We start from the raw sequence: 12005 nt of genomic DNA on the forward strand, positions 1-12005 counted from the left end.
TTCAAAGGGGCAATGTCAACATGCTTTAGGGTTGAGTTGGCCTGTTTCAGGCAGGCTGATTTCAGTCTTCTAAGGAAAAGAATGTTCTGCATTCTTTAATGTTTTAAAAAACAAACTAACTAACTAAACTAAAAACCCAGTGTGAACACAATTTGTCAGATTCACTGAACTAATCAATAGTGAAATTTGTATCCAAATTTGTTTGCTCAGATGAAGTCATAAAAGCTATTTTGTTCGTAGAAATCATATTAATTCCATTAGATTAAGGGGAGTAAATTGCCTTCTTAATGAATTATTTTACAAACTGTTTCTGAAGTAGAGTATCCAAGCTTGAACTGAGTGGATTGTTTAAAAACCTTAAAATAAAATAATTAGATTCAAATCTTAGCCAAAATGATATCATATTCTTAATGTTAAATTAAGAGCTCTGGAGTTTTATGGGAATGAGAGGTGTCTTTGTGCAACTCTTCATAGCAGAACAAGGGGAAAGAAGATACATACTTCTTGTTCTACCAGTATAGTGTATAAAATTCACTATTTTATAGATCTTAAAAATGTGAATTAAAAACTAATCCTAGGAACATAATTTGAAAATGGACTGTTCTCTCCAGGAGACTTACTGTTTTAATTCCGGAGAGTATCTATCTTCCTCTTAGCATGTACATGTGTCAAAGTAAGGTAAACATTACTTACTTTGAAGAAATGGATTGTACACTATGCATAGGAAGTTGAAGAAAATATTTGGAAGAGAATTTGTTCATGGGAATGAATGAAAATCAACTTTGATTCATCCTAAAATCCTCAGAGACAGAAAATATCTTTAAAAAGGCCTATGCAGCATACTAGGATTTGCATTTAAATAACAAGGCTCCAAAGGATGTTAGACAAAACCTTTAACAAAGCTAAAGCATAATTTATTTTCATTGTTGTTTTGTTATTGCACTATCAGACTTCCTTTAGAGAGAGAGAAATATACTTCATGCAAAAGCTTGTGTGCGCATTTTCAGTAATATTTAATTAAACCTAAAATATAGCATTGTAGTGAGATTTGTGGTCATAGGAGTCATGAAAAGTTCAGGAAAATTTTAATGCAATTTTTAAAATATAGTCATCAACTATTAATATTATTGGAATCTTAGATGTTGCTATTTTTGAACATACCTTTTTGTTCCATAACCTCAGTGGATTTATGTTACCAAAATGTTTATAGTTAAATTTGAGAATTTGGATGACTATTAGCCTGTATTACCTTTCAAAATACTCATATTTTGTTTTATTTATTAAAAATAGAGATAGTGTTTCAAATTTGTTTGTTTTCACTTAGAATTTAAAATTATTCCAGGTAAAAAAAGAAGTAGTGTTTAGTGACAAAACTCTTGCTGATGTCAGTCTTTTACCTTCTTGTTTAAAAATACATTTTCTCAGATAATTTAGTATATTTAAATCACTTAAACATCTTATATTGCAGTTCTGGATTCCTTACATTGAAAATGAGATTTTTTATCACAGAACATTAAGTTTTAGAAATAACTGCAGAAAATACCTTAAAATCAGCTTTAAATAATATAGAAATCATATAAAACTCTTTAAATAGTTTAGATAATTTATATATCATAGACTGAACATGTTTGTATTTCTTATATCTGACAAAACTGTCTAAATTTTAAATGAATAATAATGTAATCTATATAACATACCTCTCAATTATGTTTTGCATCATGCTTAAAATCTTCTATAGAAATGTCAAAGAAATAATAGGAACCATATAAATTGGTTTATTGTTAAATTAAATCCAAAGATGATATTTGAAAACATGCAAATGAGTAATTTTTAAAAGTGGTACCCATTTCTCTCACGACACTGTTGCCAAGTTAATTTTGTGTTCAAATAATTTATTGTCTAAAGATTTTGAAAATAAACAATATTTTTTCCAAAAAGCAACACTTAAAGGATTTATAAATAAGGAAAACAGGCTTCAACGCTAACCAAATTCTTTATCAGTTTGTGAAACAGTTCACTGAATGGATCAATTTGCACAACACAAATATGTCCTTTTAATGAAGTCCCTTGACAGGTCCGTTTATCTCTGAGCTTAAAATATATAGGTTAGTGAGCCAATCGTGTATGCTGTAACAATATTACCAGAACAATATAATGATAGGAGAAGAATAAAAATGTCACGTTGCTGATATACGTTAACAAAATAAGAATATGTAATGTGCGCTAAAAATGTATCTGGTTAAATGTAGGCGGTAGATACACAGGTTTACATTCATCTTTGGAAATCTAAGAATGTTCTGTTGTGCAGCGATGGTAGTTAGTGTGAAATAGGATAAGAAAGTGGCTACTCTCTTTTCTTTCCTGAAAATATTGCCCAAAAAAGTAATGTTCTGTAAATTTTCACGGTAATCCTGCATCTAAAAATGAACGCGTGTGCGCGCACGTGTTCTTTCTGAATATGGTAACCAACCTTGTGTAGTCACCTAAAATGCTATTTTTCCAAATGTCCTACAGATTTAAAGGAACTGTCCATGTGGTGATGATGCTGATAGTGCTTGTAGAGACATGGCTTGCCTTCTTATTTTGTTTGCTTTCTTTGCTTAGTGGCTAGGACCGGATAGCAATCAAGACGCTGGCTGCAGATCGCAGACTGTAGGGAGGAACAATATGCTAAGAACCACGTTCCCAGTGAATGGCTCTCCTGCCATTGAGAAAGCCAGCGAAGTCCTTTGCTGGTGAATCGATAACTGGACAGATATTGCTGTGTTGGTACATTACGGTAATAGCTCCTCCGCCTTGTAGATTGAACAGCAGCCAGCGTTAGAGTAGGGCAGGCGGAGGCAGGAAGTGTAAAGCCCCCATCTGGGGCTGAGCTTGAGCTGGGCTGTCAGCGCTGCGCAGGCCGGGGCCGAGGAAGGCTTGCACATGGCATGGACCGAGAGCGGGCTGCAGCCTCTCCAGGCACAGGGAGGAGGCTCGGCTCCCTGGTGTGAGACGGGAGGGCGGCAGCGGCCGGCAGCTTGTCCTCTCGGCTGTGGAGTGGCTAAACCGATTAACTCACCTGCCTGCGCCCCAGCTCCCTACCCTCACGCCCCTGTTTTGGCTTGAGGGCAGCGCTCTCTCTGCCCCAAGCCAGCCCCCACCTCACAGCGGGAGAAGCGAGACCTCGGCATCTGAACTCCACGGCCCCGGGACGGACTCTGACGGCGAGGCAGACGCCAGGCTCCCATTGCCTTGTTTGCAGCTGCACTGGGCCAGCTGCTGCGGCTGCACGCCAGGGACTGGGGAGGAGAGCTGCCCTTTCACCTTGCGGCTTTTTGAGTCCGCCTCCGCCCCCGGGGCCAAACGCAGTTTGCGCGGCCCCTCCCCCCCCACACTGACCGAACCCAGCCCGCTCCCCTTCCCCCCACCAAACCCCCTCATCCCCTCCCACGGGCACGAGTGGAAACGTCAGAGCGCTCGCGGAGGGGGGGTGCACGTGGGTTGCTTGCGCCCAGGACCCTCCCTCAGGGGATGTGTGCGGCGCGGGCACAGCAGTGAAAGTGAAGGGGGAAGGCCGGGCTTCCCGGCGCTGGGCTGAGCTGCGCTGCGCTCCCTGGAGCGCGCGAGGCAGCGACCCCCTCCCGGCGCCATCTCCCGGAGCAGGGCGGAGACACCCCCCTTCCAGCTGCCAGACCGCGCCACACCGCGTTGCAGGGTAGCTCCCCTCCGCCTAGCGGCTCTGCCCGGGAGGCTTTAATGATCCTGGCCTGGGCAAGTCTTTCTTCCCCGCTCCCTCCACAGCAGCAGCTCGCCCCTCCGCGCCCGCAGCGGCCCCGCCAGGCCCTACTGAGGCAGCGAGTGACCCGCTCCTCCCCACCAGCCGCCTGGGGCCCGCCTGCCAGGCAGCGCGCGCCGCGTGCAGTGCACACACCCTGCTGCCCCACCCATCGCCGCCGGGCTACGGCAGCACCGCTCGGGCCCGCTCCGGGCGCAGGGCGGTAAGTGAGGGGCCCCCCGCCCAGCTCCCCGCTCTTGGCGGGGCGGGGCGAGGTCCCCCCCCCCCCCCCCGGTTGCTAGGGGAGCTAGTTCCGAGCGGGTTGGAGCGAGGACACGGCATCATCGCCTTCATTCCCTCCCTCCGCGCCGCCGCCGGTGGCGTCATCTCCACTTCAGCACCACGTGTCGCAGATAGAAAGGGAGCGACTCGCGTTTCCACAGCACCTGAGTGGGGAGGGGAGCGCGGGGAGCCCGGCGGGCGCTAGTGGGGGTGGATATTAGCTCTAACGAACAGGCGTGTGAGTTTCCTACCGCAGCGGCCGAGCTGCCCGGGGGGAGGTGGGGGGACGGGGACAGCTCGCTCGCTCCCGAGTCATGGATCGCTTCCCTCGGCCGGGAGAGGAAGGTTTTGCTCCGTGTGTTCCAGTGAGACACGCAGCGTCTCATTCAGGTTGTCCCCAGGGTGAGACACCCCCCTTCCCCTCACGAGCCTAATGGACCCCCCTCGCCCGCTCCCTCCAAAGGGCCGCCTGGATCTGGCTTTGGGAGTCCCCGAGCCCAGATCCCGAGGCTGCTCCGATCCTGCGGCTCTGGGCGGGTTGGTGGAGGGGGAAATCCTACGAGTGTTGCCTTCCAGGAACTGAGAGGAGAGATCTGTGACGGGGGAGGAAGCGGTGAAATCCCAGCCCAGGATGTGCCTTCCCCCAGGCTGGGGAGGTGCAGCGACAGGAGCCTCTCAGTGGGATTGTGTGTGCAGGCAGGGCTCTGGCCTCTGCAGCTCGGTCCGGCAGTGGCGGGGGAGGCAGCACAACAGGGGCGGTAGGGAAGCGGCTCGGCTGCCGCCTTCTGCAGCTGGGGGCCCGCAAGAGGGGGAGAGGACGGAGGGGTCGTTAGGGAAGGAGTCGGACTCGCTTTGCCCTGCTCGGGCCTGCCATCTCCAGCTGTCGTAGCAAGGGGGGAAACAATGGAAGAAGGGAGGCGGGAAGGGACCTTTGGGTTTCAAGAGCAGGAGAGACGAAAGCGCCCTCCCAAAGACTTGTCAGCTGCATCTGACGAGATTCCCTTTCCCCCGAGCTCGCTTTCTTCTCCTGTTTGCTGCAGCTGTGGGGCTTGTCAAGCGCACTCTGTAAACAGATGTTCAGTTGAACCTAGGAGTCTCCCCGCTAAGTGTACCCGAGTGTAGGGTAGGCCAGGAACATCTGGGGGCAGTGTCATTTTTTATGCTTTTGGACGCCTCCACAAAAACAGTTTATCTGTCAAAGTTAGCTGAGTACTGAGCGAGCATTTAATAACTGTCCAAGCAATTTCCTTTGTCCTTTCCAGTGCCTCTTTACCGAGTGTTTGTACAGCCCCTAACACAAGAGGGTCCTGATCTCTGGTCATGAATAATTAAGTGTCTGTATTATTATAAATATTATATTTTTTTTGTTATTTAAGAGCTCTACAAACACTGGCCCTGGAGTTATTTGTCCAAACAGTTTGCTAAAGTGGCCAGAAGCCTAAACTAAGATTTTTTGTTTAAGTATTGCGTTTACTAAAGGTGTCTTTTTAATGTAAAACATTTAGGTGAATCATATAGAGATGAGCTTATAGGACCCAAGTTTCAGTGAATTTTTGTTTGTTTGTGGTTATTATTATTTCATTTATTTGTTTGTTTGTTTGTTTCCTATGGAAAAGTCTTAGCAAGAGGAGATGATGCAAATTTCTTTGCGGTATTTTCATGCAAATGATTTTTAGATTTTCCTTGGCGTTAATTTTTTTTTTTTTTGGTTGCTCCCTCATTGTTCTCTCCTCGTTTGCATCTTGCAGGAGTGGCACAAAAAATATTGTGGAGGTGGGAGCAGAAACCCCAAACAGCTTTACAAATGAGCGACAAAGCCAATGTCCATTCATAGTCTCACTCCGGCGAAGGGTTTATTAACGGCCCAGGCCTCCTTAGCCAATTGCTGTCAGCAACATGTGGAGAGGAGGCATCGCTATAGTAACCGGTGGATGGGCCATGTGCTGCAGCCGACAGGGGCTGCGAGTGGGCGAATATAAGGAGGGGCAGAGCCCGGGCGCTCCGGAATCTCTCGCACAAGCCTAGCGCCCTACAGTGATGGACAGCTCAGCGCCCGTCCTCCTCCACCGCCTGCCGCCCCCGGGGGAATGGGGCTTGGGCAGACTGCAGCCGAGCCGCGCTGGCAGAGCGGCGAGCCCGGTTCTCGGCGAGCCTTTGTGTCTGGTGACTGAGAAGGGAGTGGGGGGAGATGAAGAAGTTTGGCAAAGAAGCAGGATTGATAGCCCAGGTTGCGTGTCTTAGCCCTCCAGGACAGGAGTCCTTCGCAGCCTTCTTCAGCCCTAAGCGCACAATGGCATCAGGTAAAAGACAGGACGAGCTGTCATTGGGCAAAAGCTGCCCTGGGTTTGTCTGAAGCTGAGATTGTGGGTGCGTTTGTGTGTGTGTGGGGGGGAAATTGGGGGGGCAACCTCCTTTTATCCAAGCCAATAGATGCCGTTAGCTCCAGGTCTGGTGGTAGACTGCGAGCTGTGTTGAAAACTGTATGACGGCCAGAGCCCAGCCTTTTAGTTAGTCTGTCGGTTACAACCAGTTCCTGGAGCAGGGTGGCAAACGGCAGGGCAGCAGCGGAGTTTTACCCCAGCGTGAAAGACACTTTGTGTAACTGTAGCGTGGCAGGGGCACATGATGCGTCGGTTTGACACGCGTTTTTCGGTTTTGTGCAATATTTTTAAGTGCTCGGAAGTTAAAGGGAAAAAAGAAGCGTGGATGCTGCTGCGTTGCCATCTACTCTGTTTGATCGTTGTTTCAAATCCTTTTTCTGTCTCTGTCAAGAGGTCTTTTACTCTTCTCCTTTTGGATTTGTAGGTTGAACGTGTTTGCGCTTAAATTGGAGAGTTTGGAAGGGTGACCACTCTGATTTGTTGGCTACGAATATAGCACAGCCTTCCTCCCCCACCACCACTCTCTCAGAGCCTATTGGATGAAGGACATTTACTTTCCTTTGCTGCTCCTTAAATTAACTAGTTCAAGTTTGTGTCTTGCGTTACTTCTTTGTGTCAAAAAATTGAGGAAAGACTTTTAAAAAAAATGAATCCAATGCTTTTCAAAAGCTATAGCTAATTGATATTCCAAAATTGCTGCAAATCGTGCAGCAATGGATGTTCACTGGTCTCAAATCTTTTTGTTGTAGATTTTCATTTTTATTTTTGTCATCTAAAACTATATGTGGTTACCTGATACCTGGTGGGATGGGCCATTGACACAATAAAATTATTCAAACGGTGCCATGTATATTGACAGTGTGGGATCCATAGATAGTATCTCGTGTTGGTACTCAATTTTAAGGGCATCCTGTTTAATCCCTAAATTATATGCCTTCAAAATCAGCATTAGTTTACACTGGCAATGTCTGAGATTTCTTCTTACGTTCTTGCTGAACGTTTTTTATTGAGTTCAGCTATGGGTGAGCATCATCTTGGTTCTGGCTCTGACAATCCTTCCTAGGATATATTGCATAAATCCCTATATTTATCTGTTCTACTCTGGGTGGAAAGCATGAGGAGGGGAGTAAATTTTCCAGTCACTCCACCAAGCTCTTCTGTCTTTTCCCATTCGCTCCTTAGTCAGTCAAATCCTTATAGGATGGGAACCAAAATTGGGACACATTCCTCTTCCTTTATGGTTTCCCACCTCTTCCACTTCCTCTTCGTTATTTACATTGCTGGAGTATCTGAGGCAAAGTGTGCAGTTGCAAATAAGTACATTTTGCAAATCATTTGTATCTTGTATACACACATTCTATACAATGATAGTGTATTCCATTCAATTTCCTCTATCTTTACAACATCGCTTCTTAGTCCAACAACCCTACACTCTATTGCAGTTTTTGTGTCACTCACTTAAAGCAAATATTGAAGCTCTGCACATTTCACCTTCCTCAGCACTATGCCTTCCATGCCACAAACTTATTTGGGGTATTTTGACATCTCTTACATCAATATAGCATCACATTGTATAACAGAATACAAAGTAGAGTGTGTTTTTTGTAAATCTAACCAAAAACTTCACTTCTGTTTATTGCCTTTAAGAAATGAGAGGAAAGTGTCTGCCATTGATCAGGGGATCTTTGAACTCGCTGAATTCTTGAATTTATTCAGTCATTGTTTGGGATATTAATCCCACTAAAAGGTATAGAGAAGCTCCAGAGTGCTTTGTGGCGTTGAAGGTTGAGGAAGGATCATTGTGCCCCTTCAAATGAATAGATCTGTGGCTCTTTGCAGTGACCTTTCTCAGTGATTTGAATAAGCTGGAGTTCTCAGAAATCCATCTGCCTTTTGTGTTTGTCGATTTTGTCTAATCTTTCCAACTCCTATGTAGAGCCTAAAAGAAGAAAAAAGTACCTTCCCATCCTATTTCAGTCCCCCAAGTCAAAGCATTAAATTGACCTCGTTTCAGGTGATGAACTGACATCTGCTGAAAGTGATGTTAAAGCAATATCCTAGCAGCAAGTAGGGCTTTTTAGGGATGAGATGGGGGAAGGGTCAGATGAGAGGAGAGCTGAGTCTTTATTTACAAATCTCTTGCCAACACTAAAGAATAGTACCTTAAAACACAAACAAATAAGTTCGATGATTGAGCTTTGAGTTGTGGTATCCAAAGTAAACAACACTGTATGCATGGAGCATGTAAACCATCAGGCCCTTCTCTCTAATCTATCTGCTTCTGAGTATAAGTGTAAATGGGACATGCAAGAGCAAACAAACAAACAAACAAAACAAACAACAAAGAATCGTTATCCTTTTTATTGTTGTTGAGACTTGTTTTTACTGAAGTAAAATATCTTAAGTGAAATTTTCCTGTGAGTATCTTTTTATGAGTCGCCATGTTTGTTCTGTTGTAGAGTTCATCTCTGTTTTTTTCTACCTAGCAAAACTTAACATATTATTTCTCAAACTACACCCCAAACCAGTGTACATGGAGAATTTACTAAAAATCAATTCTGAGTTTCAGATTTCTTTAAACCCACAGACATTCTCCCTAGTTTATATTGTCAGTATTAAGAAGATGATAAATAAAAAGTGTCTAATCATCTATGTTTTATTTTAATGTCAGCTCCGAAAAGGTTAGCAATGGATCCTTTTTTTTTTTTTTTGAAACTGCTGAACCTAAATTTGATTTCAGTAAAGTTTATTTTTTAAAATAATTCTTTTCTTAGATAATTCTTTTCTTCTGCCCAGGCACCTTCTTCTCTTCTTCTCTCCCCCCCCCCCCCCCCCAGCAGATTTGCAAGTACAATTTCATCTGCACAGAGGAACAATAGCTTTCAGTTGCACAAAGGATTTCTCCCACCCTGAATCCAAACCACAATGCCTCTTGCTCTGATAATAGCTTCTGAAAAGATTTTGTAATGCAGAGAATTAATACATGATTATTTCCGCCTCACTTCTCTCATTTATTAGATTCTGTAGTGAATTCCAAATTAAAAATAGCACTCTTAAGTTTTTAACTTTGTAATATTTTAAGACAAATCATATTCTAAAGTTTTATGCCCTTGCTTACAAAGTAGTTTGCTTTTCATTTTTATTTATGCTCAGAAAGAAACTGTTTAATATATAACTTACACACAATGCTCAAATTTTAAAGACTCCAGCTAAAGAAGTTTTGCAGGAAATATATAGTATCATGTTATTTTTTGTAAAATGAATGTTAATAAATACTTTTTTCTTTCAAACTAGCAGAAAGACTGAATGCAATAATTGGCAGACTAGTATGTCTTATATCTCAACCAAAGCTTTTGAGAGAGGCAAACTGTAACCCAAATTCTGCTGTATTTAATTAGAACAAAATTCCCAGGAACTTCAGTGAGAGTTTTGCTCAAGTAAGGACCTCACAATCTGACTTTATATCCTGAAGCAAAAAATAAATAAATTATAATGCTGCTGATATATCTGGAAGTTTACATCGCCAGGTCTGAGCCATAATATATTGCTTCAGAGCCTTTTCCCCACACTCCAAACATAGGCGTGAGAACTTATATACATGAAACTATACATTAAATATTTACAAACATTCACTGTGTTTGAAATATAAAGACTTACAGACACATATACATCTGCATCCTTAGATAACACCACTAAGTAATATGCTGTTTGTTGAGTGTTAGAATAGTGTTTTATAGCAGTGTGACTTTTAAATATGCCTGTACATTTTTGAATTTATATAAAGTGTGCGGTGGATGATCCAGTGAGTTTACCAGAAAACAAATCCATAAAAGTACAGGTCCTAAGCGCTTTTTCCCCCCTTTGAAAAGCCTATACAAATGATGCAGTTAAAAACTATTTTTGACTGAAATCTAAATGGTAGGACTAATGTTCTAGGACAAAATGTACACATGCTTTATAACATTTAATCATGGACCCCCATTTAAAAGCATAAGTACAGTGAATATGAATCTCGAAATTACTAATATTTAGAAGAACTTCCTAAACCATCAGTTGTTGTTCACATACCATTGTTTCTATGATAGTACAGTATTTTCCAACCAGAACAATATTTCAGAAGAAACATCCTGTGTACTCAAGTTATATAGATTCTTTTGATACTGCATAGTTACATGTGTCAGAGATTAATATTTATTTAATGATGGCTAAATTCTATGAATGATTTCTTGCAAGAAAAGAGTGTGTTTTTCTTGTTATGCAACAGCTATTGTTTCTACTCCTCCTCCTCATCCCCCACAGCACACACACCATGGTAAAGTGAACTGGCGGAGGGAGAGAGGTGTTCTGTTTTAAAAGACATCCGACTGTAAATGTCAGATTCATAAATATTTAAAGATTTTTCTTTCACTTTCAAGCCAAGACTGACAGGACGCCTTTAATTAATCTTGGGTTCTGTTCCCGGCTGAGGCCTGGCTGAAGATCTCAGAGTGGAATCCAGAGATTTAGACAAACTGGGACATTCTAAATTCCTGGTTGATAGGTGCTGGGTTTGGTGGGGAGGGTGTGAGATGGAGTCAAATCCAGGATCAAAACTTATAACTGAATCTTTAGTTAGAAAACTCGCAAAGCTAAAATACAATTCGTACTTATTTTACCCAGTCACATTGCTTGGGTATATTTTAAAGAAATCACTAAATACGAATTGGTGTCCTTTAACAGCGATGCTGCTAGAAACCCGAACGTATCAACCGACGACTAGTGAAGTGTCTTTAAGACAAGAACTGGCTAATATTGAGCCGTGTCCTGCCGTCAGTTTGAAAGCAAAGCTCCCTTGGATTTCTGTCACTGCCGTGGGCAGCTTAGTTTATAAACGGCTGGCCCGATCCAGCTCATTCTTTCCTTTCGTAGTATATGTATTTCATTTTAGCGCCTTTTACACTTCAAAGTGGCATGTCTTCTAAATTCCACCCACCGTATGTGCTCTGCAACCTCTGGTAGTGGTGGTAGTGGAAACGTTTTCTCCTTCTTGTGAACGATGTCTAAGGATGATGTCTAGCAGCACTTGCCTCTCCGAGCAGTGGCTCCCCCTCCGTCTCCTCCCCGTAGCGCACCGCGCTCCGGATCAAGGCGTATGGGACACTCGCTTTCAATGCTATAAACTTAATTTTACAGATAATCGGGGGCCCGCTCTTGCTCCTAGTAGGAGAGCAGCAAGAGACTTCCCTGTGAACCAGATCGAGCATTTAGAGCCTGGGTGATGACCGTCAGGTGTTTGGACAGGAACACGTTAGTGAAAGCGGTGTCTGCATCCCTGCTCTCCCGTGCTCTGATTCGCGTTAGCGTGTGGGGGAGTAAAGCGAACGCGGTGGGAAGAGCAGAGCCCAGGTCTCGGAGGGTTAAAGTAAGACAAGCCGGAAATGCAACGTCCGGAAAAGAGAAATACTGGCATTCAGGTGCCTGGGGAGCGGCTCCGGACCATGGACCCAATCTCGCTCTCCTTCCCTCAGAGGCCAGCCCCACTGAAGTCAAGGCATGACTCAGGTGGGAAAGGCGAGCAGGATTTGGCTCCATGTCTTTCTCCTTTA

The 12005-nt window shown here is 43.8% G+C and overlaps 1 protein-coding gene across 1 annotated transcript in view; it reads left to right on the top strand.

Annotated features, from left to right (window-relative positions):
- Positions 1–2925: 2925 nt before the first annotated feature.
- The window catches only part of LOC137149191 (receptor-type tyrosine-protein phosphatase N2-like), a 138003-nt gene continuing 128923 nt past the window's right edge, over positions 2926–12005 (top strand). Inside the window, exons 1-2 of the mRNA XM_067542550.1 lie at positions 2926–2989; positions 3784–3980. Coding sequence (XP_067398651.1) covers positions 2926–2989; positions 3784–3980 — 261 coding nt within the window. The remainder of the gene's footprint in view (positions 2990–3783; positions 3981–12005) is intronic.

Source organism: Emydura macquarii, unplaced genomic scaffold (assembly GCF_026122565.2).
Source record: "Emydura macquarii macquarii isolate MOO-44397 ecotype Brisbane River unplaced genomic scaffold, CSIRO-AGI_Emac_v2 contig_719, whole genome shotgun sequence".
NCBI lineage: Eukaryota > Metazoa > Chordata > Testudines > Chelidae > Emydura > Emydura macquarii.